At 40.8% G+C, this 21,375-nt stretch overlaps 1 protein-coding gene across 1 annotated transcript in view; it reads right to left on the bottom strand.

Annotated features, from left to right (window-relative positions):
- The window catches only part of ITSN2 (intersectin 2), a gene marked incomplete in the record, with an annotated part of 122,530 nt that overhangs the window by 91,438 nt on the left and 9,717 nt on the right, over window positions 1–21,375 (bottom strand). Inside the window, 4 exon segments of the mRNA XM_014583868.2 lie at window positions 1,763–1,926; window positions 3,891–3,954; window positions 6,198–6,290; window positions 17,880–17,943. Coding sequence (XP_014439354.2) covers window positions 1,763–1,926; window positions 3,891–3,954; window positions 6,198–6,290; window positions 17,880–17,910 — 352 coding nt within the window.

Raw genomic sequence — 21,375 nt, 5'->3', positions numbered from 1 at the left:
GCTTAAAAATTCACACAAGCAGTTAACCTAGCACTAAGTAAGCTACTCTTTTAACATTAATATTCGGACTGTATGAACCAGGAAAATGCCTACTAAGGAGTTAAAGATTCTCTTTTCTCATCATGAATAAAACTAAGCAGCCTTTTCCAGTTAAATATTAGTATCCTTAATTAGTATCAAATGAGGGTTGTGTTGCTAAATTACCTAACACACACACACTCCACAAAGAAAAAGGTTCTAATTAGTAGATACTTTAGGAGACCCATTAATGCTTATACTCTGTTTGCAAGAAAGCATGCCAAGTGTTTGACTTTTCTTGTACTTAATGTATTTATGAATTCAAGAATAATTCTGTAAAAGTAATGCTGTAATGACTTTTATTCATTTAATTACTGCAAAATGCTAAGTACAACATATAAAAATGGTCATAAAATGATTTGGTATTTATCTCTAGTGCTTACTGCAATAAATGAAAGAATTTTGTGTTTTAAGATCTAACATCTGCAGTGAAGGAACAAGTTTCAGATACACAAAAATATCTAATTAAATGTTCCATTCAACATGAGTGCTTCCCCCACAAAGTAAGAAAATGACAAATCAAAACAGAAAACACACCAACTGGTTATCTTTAATGAATATGTATATCAGTTAGCACAAGTCTTCAACTTTCATCCCCAAATTTAGTTAGCTAATTAACCTTTAAAGAAATTTCTACATACATATAAATTTAAATTAAATCATTTTGAATAAGGTTAAAATTCTTCAAATTTAGGGGCCAACAGGGGGAATGATGGTTAAGGTACTGAACCCCACATGGCCAACTCTGCAATTTAAGCAAAAACCCCTCTGGTTGAAAGCACACCAGGCACGTGTGCATGTGTGCCTAAAATCCTGAGAGGAGAATGGAGAAGGATGGATTGTGGCATGGCTATTACCCCTGGTGGGTGATTTCTCACTTTCCTGCTCTCTCTCTCTCTCTGTCTCTCTCTGGTAAGTGTACAAGCTCTACAGCAGAAATAAAAACAAAAAAAGAAAAACACACCAGGAGTGTGTACATATGTACCAAAATCCTGAGAGGAGAATGGAGAAGAAAGGATTGAGGCATAGCAACCTCCCTGGAGGTGATTTCTCACTTGCCCCCCTCCTCTGACTCTGGCAAACATATAAGGCCTATAGTAAAAATAAATAAATAATAAAAACAAAAACAAGAAAAGAAAGAAAAACACCAGGTGTGTGTGCACATGTACCCAAAATCCTAAGTGGAGAATGGAGAAGAGATTGAGGTATATCTATTCCCCACGCCCCCACCTCCTGGTGGGTGAGTTTTCACTTTCCTCTCACAATCTCTCTCTGGCAAATGCATGTGCCCTATGTCAAAACCCCCCCAAAAAGTTCATCTTTTTCTATGCTACTCATGCCTATAGTGGAAACCTGTTAAAAATAAGAGCATTGAGGATTGGCTATTCCTAGGAGGACCATACAATTTATCACCCAAGTGGGAGTCGTGAAAGGGACACTAACTGGACCAGTTGCCAGGACAAGACACATAAATCAGAACTGTCCCTGGAAAACTGGGACACATGGACACCTTAGGTATGACAGCAAATTTAGTATTTCTTCAACTCAGACCATGGAAATTAACTTAGAGTCTGGGGATGTTTGTTTTGTGCTAACAAGTCCCTTTCTAATCCTCAAATATTAGGCCTAAACTAAGTTTAGCTAAAAAAAAAAATTAAAATACTAGTAATTAATAGGTACATACCGAAACGAGCAGAAATTAATGGAGAGAACATAGGGGGTTGTTTCATAATAGGAGGGAGAACCACAGGCAACTGTTGGCCTTGCAGCTTCAGTTTGATGAGTTTCATAGCTATGGAGAACTCTTGCTGATCCATCTTCCCATCCTTGTTCAGGTCTGACAAAGCCCTGAAAGGAGCATGAGGTGGACAGGTTGGCACACGGGTGGTGGTGAGAAAACCAGCACTACTTTTGAGATTGATAAAATAAAAATGGCACAGCACTCACATGCAGCTCACCACTCAATTAAATAAATAATACATATACAAATAACAAAAAGATAAAATTTGCACATTAAGAAATATTGATCAGGAGGGCCGGGAAGTGGCGTGGTTGTTAAGGGTGCTGGACTCCCACATAGCTGACAGTGGTTCAAGCCCTAGACTTGGCAGCTTGCTTTCTCTCTCTGGTCAAATTAAAATATATAAATAAATAGAGTTAAATAAAATAATTCTTAAAAAAAAAAAAAAGAAATACTGATCAGGGACCAGTAGATAGCGTAGTGGTCACATCACTGGACTCCCACGTAGTTGACTATGGGTCAAGTCCCAGACACAGCAGCTTAAAACTCATGCTGGGTGAATGTACGTGTGTGCCCAAAATCCTGAGAGGAGGACAGAGAAGAAGCGTTTGCAGTGTTTCTAATTTCTCGCTTTCTGTCTCTCTATCTCTATGGCAAGCACACGTACCCTACAGCAAAAAAATCTATTTAAAAAAAAAGAAACACTGGTCGGGGCTGGCAGGTAGCATGGTGGTTAAAGTGCTGGATTCCCATATGGTCGACTGCAGTTCAAGTCCCGGACCTGGTGGCTTGCTTTCTTTTTCTGTCTCTTTCTGGTCAAACTGAATAATAAATAACAACAATAATAATAATAATTAATAGATAAATTAAGTAAATAAATCTTTAAAAAATACTGTCTAAAGAGAGTATCTCAAAAAATAATACCTGTCTGCAAAGAATATAGAGACCTTTCGGGTAAATTCTACCAGTGTGGATGGAAAAAAATTATTCAATATTAAAAAATAATTCAGTTCTAAATTTAATTTATTCATTTGATCAAATATTTCTTGCATGCATGCTCTGTGCCTGGCACTCTGCAAGGCATGGGAATATTCCAAATGGAAAGAAAGGTGGTGTAGAAGTTTCATTTACTGGACATACATTAAAACACAAAACCCCAGATATTTTTAAAAAAAAGAAAAAACTTGTTTAAAATAGAAGCAGGATAAAGGAGAGTTAATTTTGAGTTTAGAGATGATGAAACTATTTAGATTGCTTAAATTTTAAACAAAAAATTAGAGATTTGAGATTCCACCAACTAAAAAAATGTTTCTCTGGGACCAGCCTGTGGCTGGATTCCACATGGCTAACTATGTGGTTCAAGTCCTGAACCTGGTGGTTTGAAAAACACTCTAGGCACATATGCGTGCGGACTCAAAATCCCCAAGTGAGGGAGAAATGAAGAAGGGACTGCACTGTAACTATTCCTCACAGTGGAGAAGGGTGCTTCCTCCCGATCCCTCCTCTGTCTCTCTCTGGTGAGTGTGCACGCCCTCTGGCAAAATTTTAAAAAGAAAGGTTTCTCAAATATAACAGACACATCTTGTTTCCTTAGAAATTCATACGACAATTTGTCCATAGAACAAAAGCCCAATCATCTTTGATCATTTGCTCAATAAAACTTATTTTCCATAAAACTAAAGAAATATTCTTATTTAATTACAATAGAGTGCAACTAAAAACAATTTTGTTAATACTGCATTATAAAAAGGCAAGCACAGGCCCAGCCATGAGGCTCTGGCCACAGGGCACTGTTGCATTACTCTGGAGCTACAATGGAAGGTCCAGGTTCAGATCCCACCCCAATCCCAACACTTCTTGTGTGCCGGTGCACCCCTGTAATCCCAACTAGGAGGCTTGGTCAGGAGTGCCACAGCATGGCGAGACCCTACTAAAAATACCACCTCTACCTCTCTCCCTCCCTTCGCCTTGCTTTATCTCCCTCTCCTTGTCTCTCATAGGAGTGAATGAACGAATGAAAACAGTCAGACTATCATCAATTTAAGTTCATCTATAAAAGAAGATATTTTACCATATTTCAGCTAAAACAGGAGCCGGCAGTCCAGACTGTAAGAAAAAAGTACGGGCTTGATCACCTGAAGGCAAAACAAAAACCAAGCAAAATATTAGCAAATGGAATTATTCTAATGCACCTAAAATAATGATACATTACTGATTTATTATCATTTTCATTCTAATCATTAAAGAATAAACAAAACTGAAATACATACATAAAATTACTCAAGGCCCACCCTTGGTGGCACCCTAGTGTACTGAACTACAATGCAGTGCTGGAAGCCACATGGCCAACCGTGGGCTCAGATCCCCAGCCTGTTGACCTAAAGCACACCGAGTGCACCTGTACACATGTCCAGGATTCCAACATCCTGGAGGGCCAGGGGCAGGGGACTGTGATATGACCAGACCCTGCTGAAGGTTCTCTCTTTCTCCCTGTTGTGTGCATGAATTCTCTCTCATAAATAAAATAAATTAAAATCATAATAACAAAAATATTTCCATTACTTTAAGTAAAACCTAGAGTTGTTTTTTTTTAAACAAAAGACACACTGGAATTATATTACACTTTAATAAGTGATGAAAGATTATTCATCTTAGCTTTCCCACAACTGGAATTTGATATGATAATATTCTTTTTTTTGATTTTTAATTTTTATTTTGGAGAGGTTTTTGTTATAGGGCTTATGCACTCACCAGAAAGACAGAGAGAGACAGACAGAAAGTCTAGCGACTCCCATATAGCCATTATACCAACTGCTGGTCCCCCTACTGAATATAATATATAGTTATAATAAAAACACTATTCCCTGAGAGAATTCTATATAAAAACTACCAGGTGTCTAGAAAGACAGACCACCGTGCGTTTCCTCATATTCCTTCAGGTCCTACTGTGTATGCCAGAATGCAACACTCTACTTGTCTTCTGCCTGGGTCGTTTCTCAGAACTGGGTTTGCAGTGAGCAGTCTGAAAGAATGAGGTAACATCTCCCACTAGGGCAAACAACCAACTGGCTTTCCTGCAAGGCTGGGTTCCTCTCCTAGTTAACCACCCCAGCACATACAGCATCCTCCTGGGCTCGTGTCATCCGTGGAACTTAGGGAACAAAGGGAGCCAACAGAAACACGCTGATGCTCGTGGAGCTGGCTGTGCTATTAGTAATCAAGTCCTCTGTCTCTAACTCTCAGGCCTCCTGTTAGCATCCATGAATGGTAACAGACTAAGTTATTAACTTGCAAGCAGGGTTACCTGATACCCAACAAAGAAGTTTTCATCATTATAAGAGTACAAATGCCATTAAACTGTAAGAGTTAAAAGGAATGGATCCTCAAATCAGGCTGAATCGTTTCAAAACTCAGATCAACACTAACCATCTCGGTAATCTTAGACATATTACATAACGTCTCTTAGTCTGTTTCACCATCTATAAATACAGACAACAACAGTACCTACTTCACAAGGTTGTCGTGAAGGTTAAGTCAAAAATGCATTTAGCATAGTATCTGGCATATAGTACAAATTCAATGAACATTATAGCTATTATTATAGCTACTATATATAAACACTGAAGTGTGGTATAGAAAATATTTAAAGAAAATAATTTGAGGGGCCAGCAGTTAGCATAATGGCTATGTTGCTGGACTCCCATGTAGTCGGTCACGGTTCACGTCCCGGATCCGGTGGCTTAAAACTCACGCCAGGCGCGTGTGCGTGCATGCCCAAGATCCCAAGAGGAGAATGGAGGAGAAGGGACTGCAGTGTGACCATCCCCCCTGGGGAGTGATTTCTCGCTTTCTATCTCTCTGTCTCTGTCTGGCGAGCGCACGCACCCTATAGCAAAAACCTCTCTCCCCCAAAACAATAAAGAAAATAATTTGAAAGACACGCCTAAATCAATTTTCTTTTAGCTCTGGTGGTCTTTCACCAAAACAAGGGCTAGAATCAACAGTCCTCAGGGACAGAGAGGTGGCATTAGGAAAACAGACTTCAGGAAAAAATTCTAGACTATTTTCCAGGAAATGGATCTGGTATCACAAGTAAATAGAAAATTTTCTAGATATAATGTTAAACTAGACAATTAAATGGGTATTTTTTAACTATCACTTAGAGTTCAGGTAAATATTTTCCATAGGCCAAATAAAAAAGAAAGACTGATCCAGGAAAAATAAGTTAATACTTTTTTGAATTCTAGAATTCTGATTGATATGAATTCTATACTTAATAATACAAGTTTGACAGCAGTCAAATTAAAACCAGTTCTGAGATATTACATGAAAAGAAGCATAATTTATCAAAAGAATACGACAGACTAGAAACACGGACCTGTTATGTGGCCTCCTGAAGGTTTGAGGCCATCAAACTGCTTGTCATGCTTAGTCCGTTCTTCAGAGGTAATAGCCCACATGTTTGGCCCTCCTAAAACACAAGTAGAAGACAAAGAAATTAGTGTATACACCAGAATGTTCAAAATATAATTCTAAAATGTAAAATTGGGGCTAGCCCAGTCATTAATTGCCGTGTGGAAGAAGCTGGCTCCCACATGGTCGACTAGGGTTCAAATTCCGGCCCCAGTGACAACACACCAGACATCTGCACATGTGTCCAGGATCCCAACAGGGTACAGAGCTGGACGGAGAAGGACCGCGAGTGACCAGGCCCCATTGGGGGTGCTCTCTCTCTTTCTCTCTTGCACGTGTATGTACTCTATCATAAATAAAGGGGAAAAATTTTAAATAAGATAAAATGTAAGTATGAATTACAAATGTCCATTGCATGACCATATTAAATATCTGAGTGAAACACAGAATACAGCTCCATCATAACCAGTCACAGCAGAGCCCTAATAAGGCTTTTCGCTCTTTCATTCAGTTAACATCTGCAGAACAATTACTGTATATCACTCACACAAGCTAAAATGTCGGGTAATAAAAAAAAAAAAGTATTACCCCCAACCTCAAAGAATCCATACTTTAGGAACCAACTATCAGCACTCAAACATTGTTAACCTATGAAGAATCCTAAGAAAAAATATACACTGGGCCAGCAGGTGGCGTGCTGTTTAAGGCATTGGACTCCCACGTGACTGACTGCAGTTCGAGGCTTGGACTTGGTGGCTTGCTTTCTCACTTTATCCCACTCTTTCTCTGGTGAGCACACATGCCCTGTAGCAAATTAAATAATAAAAAATAAAATAAAATGACTATTCTGAGTTAGATGCATCCAGGATGAGAGAACAGGGTTAGATGGCATGGCAAGAAAGGTCAAGGACGCTGTAAGTGCACTGAACAGACCAAGAGCTCGAGGAGCATGTGAGCGTAACAAAGCAGTAGAAGAAGGCTGGAACAAACTGTTGAGTCTTCAATACTATCCTCAAGAGTCTGACCTCTACCCTGAAACTACAGAGCTATCTAGTACTTTTACAAGTAAACTTTTAAGCTAGAATAATTTAGAACTGACAGTAAAGTTGTAAAGACAGTACAGGATTCCTGTACATCTCCCACCCAATTCCTATTACGTTAACAATTTACACAACCATGGAACATTTGTCAAAACAAAGAAATTAAAACTGTTATACTACTGCTAGCTAAACTAAATACTTGCACCAGAAGCAGTGGCTAGTAAACCCCAACACAACTGGACCCTGGGTACAGCAGACCCTGTAAACCTCTGTGAATGATGATTCTGCCAAGTGGAGCCACTGGCAAAGGGAAGTAACCTCACCTGGAGTATCCTTAGGGGTTTGAATGACCCATGGCAGCTTAGTGAGTCTCTCAGGGTTCCATGATAGGGTGCACCAATTTGAACTCCACAACTATCAAGATGGGAAGGACCCAAAAAGCCTGTTTGTCAAATGGAGTAGTCAAGAACACAGGAAGCTCGGCTGCAACAGCATCTTTATGTTAAAAAGTGGCAACTAACTCTCTGAGGTAAACTCTTCCCATTCCACTGCCTGAAGCAGATGCATGAAGCCCTGAGTTCAAGGAAGCTGAAAGCTGCTGGTGTCCGCTGGGCAGCAGTGGCTGTTCTGCCTCGGCCAGCTAAGCTGATCTGAAGAGACGCGGTCAGTGGGCAGAACTCAGATTCTTGGGCTGCGGCCAATGGCCCAGATGTTTAATTCACCACTTGGAAAATTACAGACTGACAGGATAGATTAAAGACATCCTCTTTGGGACTACAAATTGAAAACAAACTTCAACTGCTATTGAATTATCTAGGTCACATATGTAGACAGATACCCACAGGAAGGGTCCATTCTCTGATTCTGATTAAAATCAAAAGAGCTGACCAAGTGCGGCTGCATTTCTGATGCAGAAGATACCACTGCCTGCCAGACTTGCAGACTGTGTGTGTATTGGGAAGGGGGGAATCTCACTGCATGAAGCAATGCCCTATTTGACTTTTATCAAATTGACTACATCTGACCTTTGTTCCCTCTCTCAGGCTATCGGTGGTGCCTTAAACTATTAACTATTGATGTTTTTTCAATAGACTTTATTTTTTAGAGCAATTTCAGGTTTGTAGCACAGTTGAGCAAAAGGTACAGCGACTTCCTCTATATCCTCAGCCCCCACGTATACATCGTCTCCACCACTGCAACACCCCCCCCATGACACCTTTTTAAGGTTACCAATCAGCCCACAATGTCCATACTACCGTGGTCCATGAAACTAATCTGTGTCAGGTGGTGAGTTTTCTGAACTACATGCCTTCTGATGTCCCCTGATGGTTCTGACATGTTTTGATCACAGCGAATGGTAGTCAAAGCTATCTGGTGGGAATGGCACACACAGAGTCAGTTAAATCTAAGGTGCCATCAGAAACATCAAGGGATGACTCCAGCAGCTACACCTCCCATGCATGTCTTTCCCACCTCCCATCTCAGTAATGGATGAATTCCATCCAGCTGGTAGTGTGGAAAATGGAACCCAGGTATCCTTCCAAAATGACGATGACTCAACTATTCAAACTCTACTGGGAACCGTCACATTGGAGGCACTGTCCAGCTCTGGCTCCTTGCGATGTACTGGGTTGTCGTAAAAGTCACGACACATTTTTCCATGAAAAACATGAACAACCCAACAGAACCCACTTGCAGGGAGGGAGCAATAACTATAAACATGTTTTCCCAAGCATCCACGTGTGCATCCTCAAGATTCTACTCTTCTGTGGAAACCAGGTATTAACCTGTCTTCCTCCAAAAGCACAGTTACATGCACAGAGACCTTCAAGTATTTTTTAAAAGGAAGTATTTATTAAATTTTATGTATTATTATTATTTTTTAATCTGATCGGAGAGAGAGAGGAGGGGGGAGAGAGGGAGAGCAGGAGAGAGAGAGAGAGAGAGAGGGAGAGAAAATGAGAAAGCAAGCCACCAGGTCCAGGACTAGAATCTGGAATCATGGTCAACCTTGTGGGAGTCCAGCACCTTGACCACTGTGCCACCTTCAAGTACTTTTAAAAATACCTCCTTGGTGTTCAGGCACCAAGGCAACTAAAGTTATGTTCTAAACCTCACCTTCCAGACTCCTGAAACACTCAGACAAGGTAGGGCAACCTCTGTTCTCTCTCTGCCTCTCTCTGCTTATTATTTATTTATTTTTAAATTTCTAAACACTTCTTCTCACCTCAGGCCTTTTCTTTGTCTTGCTAATTTCAGAAGCCATTTTAAATCTGAAGTGTGTCCTGGTGTGTTCGTGAGTGGTGTGGTTTTCAATTTTTTACCTTTTAAATTTTTTTTCCCTTTTCTGTTGTTCTAGTTTTTTCTTTCTTTTTTTTTGTTTTCTTTTCCTTTTGCTTTTATTATTTTTTTTAACTTTGCTTTCCTATTCTGCTCTTCCATCTACACACACTGAGTGTCTAGAGAGGCGTAGGTGTATAGTGGCCAAGCATCTGAATCTTCTAGGATTACTGAAATCCTCATGCTTACTCAACTTCCTGCTTTAGGGAAGAAACTTTGTATATAGCTGAACTCATAATTTCTTTCTGTGGATACCATGTTGCAAAAGGAATGACCAGGAACCACCACAAAGGCACAAAAATTATGAGAATCCAAGGAAATCTCTCTCCCATAAGTGAAAAGAACAATCCTTCACCATCCACAGTCAGTACAGTGGAACTCACGGAACATCTGATAAAGAATTAAGAATATCTAAAGTGACAAAACTAAAAACATACAAGAAGTGAGAGACAATGAACTCCAGAAGATGCAGGAGTTCATTGGGACCAGCAGGTGGCATAGTAGTTAAGGTGCTGGACTCTCATATGGCCGACTGCTTTTTGGGTCCTAGACATGGTGGCTTGAGACTCACAGTGGGTAGGTGTTCATGTGTGCCTAAAATCCTGAGAGAAGAATAGAGGAAAGGGGACTGCAGTGTGGCCATCACACCTGAGGGTGATTTCTCATTGTTTCTGTCTTTCTGGAGAGCACACATACCTTATAGCAAAAATCTCTTAAAAAACAAAACAAAACAGGGGCCAGTAGGTGGCATGGTGGTTAAGGCGGCTGGAATCCCACATGGCTGACCATGGTTCAAGTCCTGGACCTGGCAGCTTGCTTTCTCACTTTCCTTCTCTCTCTTTGTCTCTCTCTGGTCAAATTCAAAATAAAATAAAGTAAAATAAAAAAGTAAATGAATAAAATTAAAAAACAAACAAACAAACAAACAAAAACACCTCCTTAGCCAATCAAGTCACCCTCAAATCACTGCCCAGGGTTGTTACAGACTGATGCTAGATTTTCTATTGGCAGGCCAGGGTAGAGTGTGTTCAATTGTTAATACAACTTCCTATACCTGAATTAATGCCTCAGGCCAGGTGGAAAATTGCAGGAGAGGGCCATCTTTCTAGCTCAGTGGTTAAGGGAGTTGGATACCACATGGCTGACTGTGGTTCAAATGCCAGCCCCGGAGACTTTCAACACTTACCAAGAATATGTGCATGCACGCCCAGAATCCTGATGGAAAGGAGGAACGGAGGAGAAGGACTGCAGTGTAACCACACTCCTACTGGGATTTCTTTCTCTCTCTGGCGAGTACATGTACCCTCTGGCAATTAAAAAATACTACTCTTTAAGAGCAAGCTGTTTGGTTTTCTAAAGTGGACATTGATGGTTTACAGCATATAAACAAGTTGTGTTGAGCTGGGATCCCAGAGAAGACAGCTGAGAACACTGCAGCCTGACACCAAACTGCTACGTGAATTCCTATTGAGGGATCTTAATTAAATGCTGCATGAAGTAAAATCAAGCAGATTAGACCCAGTCCCTGTTTGGACAGATGAATCAGAGTGGCCGAACAAATAGTAAACTCATGAGAAAATTTGCCAGAAGCTACAACGGAGAAGAAACAAAGGACAGAGATTGTCAGGTGACAGTTCTCCGCAGGCCCCCATGTTTCTGTACACCTTCTGAGGAAAGACTCTGCGAGCTTATGCTCTAGTCTATACATTTTCAAGGATGTCTGCATCGCAAACGTGGGGGTTTCCTAAACTCGGCGTTCTTCAGCTACGACACAAACCCACTGTGTGCATACCACCCCCACGGGGATGTAAGAGGAGCAATGTGAACGTGAAACTGCTACGTGACGCTTTATTTAGACATCAAGTTCTCTGTCTCTAACTCAGGGGTCTCACCTTCTTCCAGGGTACATGAAAACTAAAGAAAATCTCAGACTCTTCTTTCTTTTGAGTTTATCCTTCGAGCTCTCTGACCTTGGATCTGGTTTGATGTTTCCATTATTTCTGGAAATTTTTCGATCTCTTCAAATATTTCTTCTGTCAATTCTCTTTCTCTCTTCTAGATCTCAAGTTAAACACACGCTAGGCCATTTGACATTTTCTTTCAATCCTAGGATGCTGTTCTGTTTCCCACATTGTGCTTTTTCTCTCTGTTTTAGTTTGGGTCATTTCTACTGAGCCCTCTTCTAGCTCACCAATCCTTTCCTTAGCTATTTTACTTAGCATTGGTAGGCGAATGCACCTGAAGGAAATCTTTCTCTCTGATACCCCGGGTTTTATTTCCAGAATTTCTATTTGGCTCTCTTATAGTTCTCATTTCCCTGCTGAAATTGTGTTTATGTGCACCGTTTATCTTCACTAGCTCCTTTACCATTCGCGCTATAGTTACTCTATTTTTAATCTGTGTAACTTTATTTGTTATTACTTATTTTTGTTTTAACTGGACTAGCCCCACATTATAGTTATTTTAAAGTCCCTGCCTGGGGTTGGCAGGTGGTGTGGTGGTTAAGGTTCGAGGCCCAGATCTGGTGGCTTGCTTTCACATTTCCCTTCCTCTGTTTCTCTCTGGTTAAATGGAAAGATAAATAACAGCAAATAAAATTAGATGATTTTTTTTAAAGTCCCTGCCTAGTAGTGGCAACATCTGGGTCATCTCTGAGTCTAGTTTTGTTAACTGTCTTCTCTCCCGGCAGTGGTGTGTATTTTGTTTTGTGTCCTTCCTAATTTTTTGATTAAAGATCACGAATGTCGAACAGTCGAGGCTGAGTAAACAGTAGTGCCAGAACACGGGCCTCCCTTTTCTTCAGTCAGGCCATTCATGAAGGATGCTGAGTCAGTTTCTTCTGTTTAACTGTTTAAGCTATGGATAGCTTCAGTGTAGCACAAACTTTAAACTCTTCCAGAAGTAGGTGGCCATTTTCTTGTGCTAACAGTAGGAACTAGATTGTTAGAGAGCTTTTCTCAGGGCTCGTACTCCTCCCTTAGCTTCATCTCTCCTGGCAGCCCTGCAGCACAGAGGCTTCCTCTCACGCTCTCGTCCCTCCCAGTGACAGAACACTATTGGTTTTACTCCAGCCTAGCCAAGTCTTTAAGGGTGGATGGTGTTCTCTGTGGGTCTGACTGGTAGTCAGTCTTAGGCAAGCCCTGTTTACTTGGCCTCAGCAGTGTGGGTTTCTTCCTTGTGTACTGCAGTTGGTCTTGGGGTCGACTTCCTTCTAGGAGAAATATCTCTGCTTGGTAAGAGGTCTAGGATCTTCTCTCTCAGGTATGGAGAGATTTCTCTTCTACTCTTACCTCAGCAGCAACGGCTTTACCTGTGTCCTTTGGGCATGTCTTTGTTGATCTTTTCTTGTTGACTTAAGGCTTTTAACAGGAGAAATGAATCCACGTGCATAGTATTTTGCACCTGAACACCCACAGCCGCCTGTAACACCAATGTGGGGGGCTCTTTCTGGTCTCTCGTGCAGTCCTCGGCCTTTGTGATGAGTACCCCATATACATCCACAGGAATAGAGCTCGTGAGTGTAAACTCCCCTCCTGTTTGTGCTTCCAGCCATCTCAGGCTGACACGTCAGGCCTCACCTGTACACTCTCATCTCATAATTTTAATTGACCGTTGCAGCACATCCCATCTTTACATAGGGCACTACTGCATCCATAAAGTTTGAGTCTGAGTTCTGTAGAACACTGCTCTAACCACACTGCAGAGCCATGAAAATCCTTTGCCTCACCCTCAGTCCCATGCTCTACCCTGGATTCTGGGCCCTTTGCTATAGAGCTCTACAGAAAAAATTAGTCCGTTCGCTTACCAGACATGACCTCCCTATGCCAAACTAATCTGTTTCACAATTTTTTGAAGCTCTACAAAGTTTCTAGTACATGGATGGTGCCTTTTCTACTTCCCAAAGCTATCTCAAACTCAAAAAGAAAAACAGACTCTTTGATAATTTAAATAGGATCCAGGAAGGAAAAGAAGGAAAATATTAATTTAAATCAATATATTGAAATGAGACTGACTGTTGAGTTATAATTATATATTTCTTTTTCTTTATTTTTCTTATTTGCCAGAGGGCATGTGTGCTCACCAGAGACAGAGGGAGAAGGGCACTCCCAACTGGGGCATGATTATGCCCCCATTTCTCTCCTCCACTGCTTCATCCTGCTGGGATCTGGGGCACATATGCACAGGTACCCAGTGTGTTTTTCAAGCTGCTGGGGCTGGGATTTGATCCATGGTCAGCTATGTGGGATCCAACTCCCTTAACCGCTAGGCAATGGGGCTGGCCCCACTAGTCTATCTTTACCCAGTCCCTTTTATAGTCAACAGAAGCACAGGAGTAGAAAGGAAAAAAGACGGAAGGTTCTGCTCCTGGCTGTGTCCAAACAATTCTATGACTGAGGCAGGTCTGTAACCCTCCCTTTCTTACTTATGAGTAGTAAACATGGTACATGCAAAATTGGTTCAGATATATAAAGCATGCTATAGACCACACCTGACCAGCCAACATCCTACATCAGATGTTTTCAACACCTACTTGAATACTAGGGTCAAATGGAGAGCTTCTGAGGTGAGAAGGCTATTCCTCACTTACGTGGATCAATTAAATAAGCTCTCTGCAAGGATAACGCAGAGGTTTTATCATTTTTTCAAAGTTTTCCAGGTGATTCTAAGGTGCGGCCAGAGCTGAGAACCATTTACAAACCAAGTTGCACAGTGCCTCCTCTTCCCCCACCCAAATATTCTGTTCCACCTCCACCCTTTCAGCAAACTCTGCACAGCGAGCAAACAGCACCGTTCAAAGGCAACACCTGGTGAGTAGCTGTCACGGTGAATTATGTAGTCCACTGTCCTGCAAATTCACGTGTATCACTCAATTGTACCCGCGAATGGATTCATTTTACCTCACTCATTCTTTATTGTAGAGATATGCTTTTTTTTGTTTGTTTGTTTATTTCTTCCATGAGAGAGAGACAGGCAACCCCACAGGGTCCTGATGCTATAATCACCACCAGTTTTAGCTGGCCCAGATCATCCGTATGCCTGGCTTGCCCAGGGAGGGCCTAGGATACAATTCCAGGATCTTCCCCAGGCAGGTTCAGTTGCATTGCCACTGTGCCACCACCTGGTCCCCAAACTTCTCTTACCCTACTACTCTCTTAACCTTAACAGCTATCTGAGAAGAAATCTTCCTTACTACTTATTTTTAAAAGTCTAATAGCAATATTAGACTAATCATACTCAGTAGAAGCAGTAACTACTATTTACTTACCACTATTGACACTTTATGCCAGGTACCATGGTAAATGTATTGATATTATCACATCTAATGTTTTCTTTTGAGAGATTTTTGCTATAGAGCATGCGCACTTGCTAGAGAGAGAGACAGAGAAACACAGAGACAGAAAGCAAGAAATCACCACCCAGGTGGGATGGCCATGTCACAATCCCTCCTCCTCCATTCTCCTAGGGATTTTGGGCACACATGCACAGCTTAATGAAGTCTTACAAGAATCCTGTGCGATAACTACCAGGTCCTGTTTTGCAGAAGAAGAAACAGAAGACCAAGAAATTAAATAATTCACCCAACATGAAAAAGTTGGTAAGTGTTGAAGGCAGGATTGGAGTCTACTGAGGCTTAATTAGGAGTCTTTAACTTGGTGATAATTTTTAAAAAAAACCAGATCTACAAATATATTGCACTGTCCAATATGGCAGTCACTAGCCACGAGGGGCTTTGAACACTTGAAATGTGGCTGTGTGACTAAGGAACTGAAGTTTTTATTCGTTTGTACTAATTGAAATTGAAATAACCAGCCCAGTTGCAGCAGAGCAGCCAGAAGTATCCTGAACTGCAGTGCTAGAAGCCACCTAGTTAAATATAGGTTCACATCCCTGGCTCAGTGCCCTGCTCCATTAACCTGAAGCATGCTGCATGCACGCGTGTGTCCAAGACCTTAACAAGCTGAGGGCAGGAGGAAGGGGGGGGTCACAGCATGATGGGATCTTGGCGAGGGTCCTTGTCTATCTGGCTCTCTTTTCCTCTCCCTCCCTCATGTGTGTGCACATGCACTCTACCATGAATAAAATACATAAATAAACTGGAAGAGAAAAAAGAAACTGAAATCGCCATGCGTAGCTAGTGCCTAACGGACTTGTGCAACTTTGCTGAACTGAGGTAGTCTGACAGTCTGGTCAGTCTCCAGACAGAGCACAGACACGGCAAAATGTAAAGCGCATTTCGGCAGCATTTACACAGATAACTTGGTCTGTGTACACTTATAAATAATCACAATAGCACTGGGCACCAACAAAAGTTAAGAATCTGTGACTAAGAATTTCCTAGAGGAGCAAATACAACTTCTGAAGGTTCTGTGCTACACGTGAATGCTGCTTTCAATAAGATTATAACCCTGAATTGGACTTAAACTACATACACAAGTTATGTCCAATCTAGGTATACCCAAGCTATCTTCTATCTTCAACTATTTTATAAACTAAGGAGCAAAGGATCACAGTCTAGATTTCCTATGAACTTTAGAAGTTTAAAAAATTACTATCTTTATTCTCATATAACACTTCTACATTAACTGCTGAACATTTTGTATAATTAGTAATGTAATGTTTTTGTTATTAATATTTTGCTTGTTTCTGATTACTAACCTTTTATATATAATGCGATGAATTACAAAGTAGATACATAAATGTTCACGGACTGGAAGAAACAGAAGAAAGACTGAGCCTGTACTGCTTTCTTTTATGTTCATTTTTTTTTATAAATCTAATAAACATCTTGATTGAAGTTTATAATTAAACTGTATTTAATACGAATTCCTTTGTATGGAGCAAGGGAATCCTCAAACTTAGGTAGCGCTACTACTATAATTATGCATTGGTTTCAAACTTAAGTAAATCACTTATCACTGAAAATAGTTAATTTTTTAAAGAGTTTTTTGCATTGGGCAGGTGCACTTGACAAGGAGAGACAGAAACAGTAAGAAGGAAAGTGAGAAATCGTCCCCAAGGGGGGATGGCCACCACCATAATCCTTTCTCCTCCTTTCTCCTCCCAGGATCTTGGGCACACACGTATACGTGCCTGGCATGATTTTCAAGCCACCAAGTCTGGGACTCAAACCACGGTCAGCCATGTGGGAGTCCAGCGACATAACCACTATGTACTGACCCCAATTACAGTTAATTTTAAAAAACTGTCTGTGGCATTAATCTTTATCTTCCTGTACCACTTCCACAATAGAAGCAATGCTCATACCAAGTCTTAAATAATAATTCTGAAAAGGCGAAAAGAAACAACAAAACCTTTGCTTAAAGCCCATCCTTAAATGATATTACCACATATTACAATTAGATTTTACTTTTTAAGTATCTCATTTTTCCAATAATTCCCTGAATCCTAAAACCTTAGATATATAGCATGCATTTTCTTTATTAACAAAGTACAGCTTGGGCCCTAAAATTAAAAAAAATAAAATAAAAAAAGACGCAATTGATTAAACACTAGATGGTAATATCGAAGCAATTCCTCTGTGAGGGTGGTAGAATGGTGATTCTTTCCTCATTTTAAAATAGTTTTCGTTTTTAGTTTGCTAGAGAGTAAGTACACTTACCAGGCACACATACAGAGAGAGGGGAAAAGAGAACCCCCTATGGAGGATGGTCATGCTGCAATCTCCCCTTCTCCACTTCTCCCCTTAGCTGAGCCACCTTCAGGTGATTCTTTTTTTTTTTTTAAAGAGGTTTTTGCTATAGGGCACGTGCACTCGCCAGACAGACAGAGACAGAGAGACAGAAAGCGAGAAATCACCCCCCGGGGAGATGGCCATGCTGCAATCCCTTCTCCTCCATTCTCCTCTCGGGATCTTGGGCACATGAACACACATGCCCGCCGTGAGTTTTAAGCCCCTGGGTCCGGGATGCGAACCGCGGTCAACTACATGGGAGTCTAGCGACATAGCCATTACGCTAACTGCTGGTCCCCCTTTCGGTTATTCTTAACTGCTCATCAGCAAGTACACATTCCAGGTATTACTGCAGAAAATGCTAGTACTGAGTCATGGGATTTACTGCATGATATTCTAACAGAAGATACATGCAGTGTTCTGAAATAAACTATCAAAATATTTTCAACATGATACTTTAACTTTTGCATTTATAAGCTTAAGGAAAATTATCATACAAATATTTGAAACCTTTACCCCCCCCAAAAAAAATCCTAATACCTCCTTATTTTGCCATAAACATAAAGCTGCTTACCATTCATAGCTGTGGGAAACTGAGCCATCATGGTCCTGAGTTTTCCTTGCTAGCTCTCAGCCATCTGCAACATAGAAACATTGTGCTGTTAATAATACAACAAGGGCAACTCTCAGCTTAGTGCACCACTAAGCATAGGAATGTCTGTCCCCTCCAGCTCCCACTTCTCACAGAGAACAGCGCAGAGCTGCTGCTGCTGAATGGGCAGAATTTACATTTGGAGAAGGGTAAGAGCTTTTGTTGGGTGATGGTGCTGCCTTAAAAAATAAAGTCATTTTTTAAAAAAATCACATATTTAATAGCAAACACTGAATACAGAAACTCTTGGCATGAACCAACATTTTTGTAGAAATTAATTTGGGAGAGAAGGATTGTTTTAAGTATGCAAAAATTTATCTCAGAGAAATCAACTGTATAAATTAACTATACAAGGTTAACATGAAAATCCATAATACATTTTTTACAAAATCACCAAGCAAGAACAATATGCAAAATAAATGGGGTGGTTTTTAAGTAAGCTCCATAGATTTTTGTTTTTAAGAGAGATTTTTGCTACAGGGTGCTATAGGGCGCATGTACTCATCAGAGAGAGAAAGTCAGAAATCACCACCCCCCCCCAGGAGGGATGGCCACACCCCAATCTCTTCTCCTCCAGTCTCCTTAAGCTGCTGGGTCCAGGACTTGAACCATAGTTGACTACATGGGAGTCCAGCAATGTTCTTGGCATGAACCAACATTTTTGTAGAAATTAATTTGGGAGAGAAGGATTGTTTTAAGTATGCAAAAATTTATCTCAGAGAAATCAACTGTATAAATTAACTATACAAGGTTAACATGAAAATCCATAATACATTTTTTACAAAATCACCAAGCAAGAACAATATGCAAAATAAATGGGGTGGTTTTTAAGTAAGCTCCATAGATTTTTGTTTTTAAGAGAGATTTTTGCTACAGGGTGCTATAGGGCGCATGTACTCATCAGAGAGAGAAAGTCAGAAATCACCACCCCCCCCCAGGAGGGATGGCCACACCCCAATCTCTTCTCCTCCAGTCTCCTTAAGCTGCTGGGTCCAGGACTTGAACCATAGTTGACTACATGGGAGTCCAGCAATGTAACCATTATGCCATCTGCTGGTCCCAAGCTCCACAGGTTAAGAGTCTAAAAGTAACTATTAAAATAAAAAACATAATTATTTTTATATCATTTCTAAAAATAACTAAATGTGCTAGGTAAGAACCCTGTATTAGTAAGAAAAGAGCCTGGAAATTAACAGCTCTGGGTTCCCTCTTAGCTGCTTTTTTCCTAGCCCTGTCCATGGAAAGGTTATTTCATCTTTTTTTGAGTTTCAGATTCCTCATCTATGAAAATACTTGCCAGAATTGTTTTCTTGTTAAGCATTATACATAATCCAGTACACTACCTGATACACAGATTTCAATAAATAGCTGCTATTTTGCAAACACCTATAGTAGGAAAGGAGAGTGAACATCATTTTGAACCACGAATTTATTATTTAACTGTGAATAAGTTTCAAATGTGTCTCATAAATCTTGAGCACAGGACCAGCTCAAGGGAGTGAGGGCTTAGGGCTTAGCAAATTTACAGAAACGTACTTAATAATTAGAGCCATGGATAACATTACGGGAAAACACTGCTACATTAAAAGACCACTTCGTATCACATTTATTTACCCAATCACTTTAGTATTAGTATTTTTAGAAGCATAAGAAAACTATTTGCACAGGCCATCTGTGCAAAGACAGGCAAAGCAGGCCAAGTCTTACACATCACGGTAACAAGTGTCACAGAGAAGCTGGCTGACCAGCCGCCAAGCAAGGCTACACAGCACCCTCACCGGAGAATTCAAGGTGCTCAAGGACCCAGTCCTCAGCTTTGATGACCCAGAAAGACTGCATAACCACTAACAGTGACTCACACCAACAAAGAAAACTGCTCTCTAAACCCCATTCATTCCTTTGTGAGAGAACTAATGGCTTTTCTTTCTCTAAACTAGTTCATTATTTCATCTATTAACTTTGTTTCAATTGCCAGGGGCACATGTGTTTTTACAAGAGGGCATGTCAGAGACATGGAGGGAGAGGAAGAATGTACCCCCTCCCCCATGGGCATGGGCATTCCACAATCCTTTTTTTTTTGTTTAAAGAATTATTTAATTCGGGACCAAGCAGTTAGCATAATGGCTATGTTGCGGAACTCCCATGTAGTTGACTGCGGTTCGAGTCCTGGACCCAGTGGCTTAAAACTCACGCCGGGCGCGTGTGCGTGTGTGCCCAAGATCCCAGGAGGAGAATGGAGGAGAAGGGATTGCAGCGTGGCCATCCCCCCTGGGGGGTGACTTCTCGCTTTCTGTTTTTCTCTGTCTTTCAGGCGAGTGCATGCGCCCTGTAGCAAAAACCTCTCAAAAAAGAAAAAAAAAAAAGAATTATTTAATTTTACTATTATATATTTTTAATTTGCCATAGGGCATGTATGCTCACCAGAAAGAGAGAGAGAGAGAACATAAGTGAAAAAGCAAGCTGCCAAGTCTGGGACTTGAACTGTGGTAGGTTATATGGGAGTCTAGCGCCTTAGCCACCGCCCCATCTGGTGGCCCTACATCTATTAAATTTTGATTAGATCGTTGTAATTAGAATGAATTATGGCATCAGGCACTGACCGAATACAGTGAGCTACAAAACATGGCTAGCCAGGACTAGGCCATTAGGATGGGTGAGCCTCCACTAAGGCTTAGAATGGCGCTACTCATTCGATTCTTTTGACTCCCGGCTTGTCTATATATTGCTACTATTCCATATATACCATCCTCCCTCTCAGTTTACGCTCTTTCTGTAGGCGTTAATAAGCTTTAATGCAATGGAGCTTTATACCTGTTAGCATATTTGGACCACTTGCCACTATATCTTCCTGGGTGGGAGAAAATTTCCATGTAAAAGTTTTTTTTTTTTCCATTCCTTTCTCAAAAGATAAACTCCAGGTATCAGAGTTATTTATGGTACAGAAAAAAAATGCCGAAACCATGGTGGGGTAGACAGGAACGCCAGAGGAAGTACTGTGTTGAGCCTTAAAGGATGAGTAATTTTTTTTTTAGGACTTGAACTTTCTTTCTTCTTTTTTCTTTTGGACTTGAACTTTCTGACAGAGTTTTAAAGGGCTTTAAGGAGAGCGACATAGTCAGACTTCATTTAAGACAGACAACCTGGGGCTGGCAGGTGGTGCGGTGGTTGAGCGTGCTAGACTCCCACATGGCCAACTGCGATTCCAGTCCTGGACCTGGTGGATTGCTTTCTCATTTTCCCTCACTCTCTATCTCTTAAATTAAAAAATAAAATTAAATAATGATGATTAAAAAAAAAAAACAAACAGGCCCATTGTGAAGAAAAGGCCAGGACTAAAGCAGAGACCAAACAGGAAGATGTGAGAACAGTATCTGGCACCTGATCTAGAACAGTGGTCGCACGAACAGAGAAGATCGGA

This window comes from Tupaia chinensis, unplaced genomic scaffold (assembly GCF_000334495.1).
Source record: "Tupaia chinensis unplaced genomic scaffold, TupChi_1.0 Scaffold144952_1, whole genome shotgun sequence".
Lineage (NCBI taxonomy): Eukaryota > Metazoa > Chordata > Mammalia > Scandentia > Tupaiidae > Tupaia > Tupaia belangeri.
Note: the sequence above shows the minus strand (reverse complement) of the source record. Positions and strands in the feature narration are given on the sequence as shown.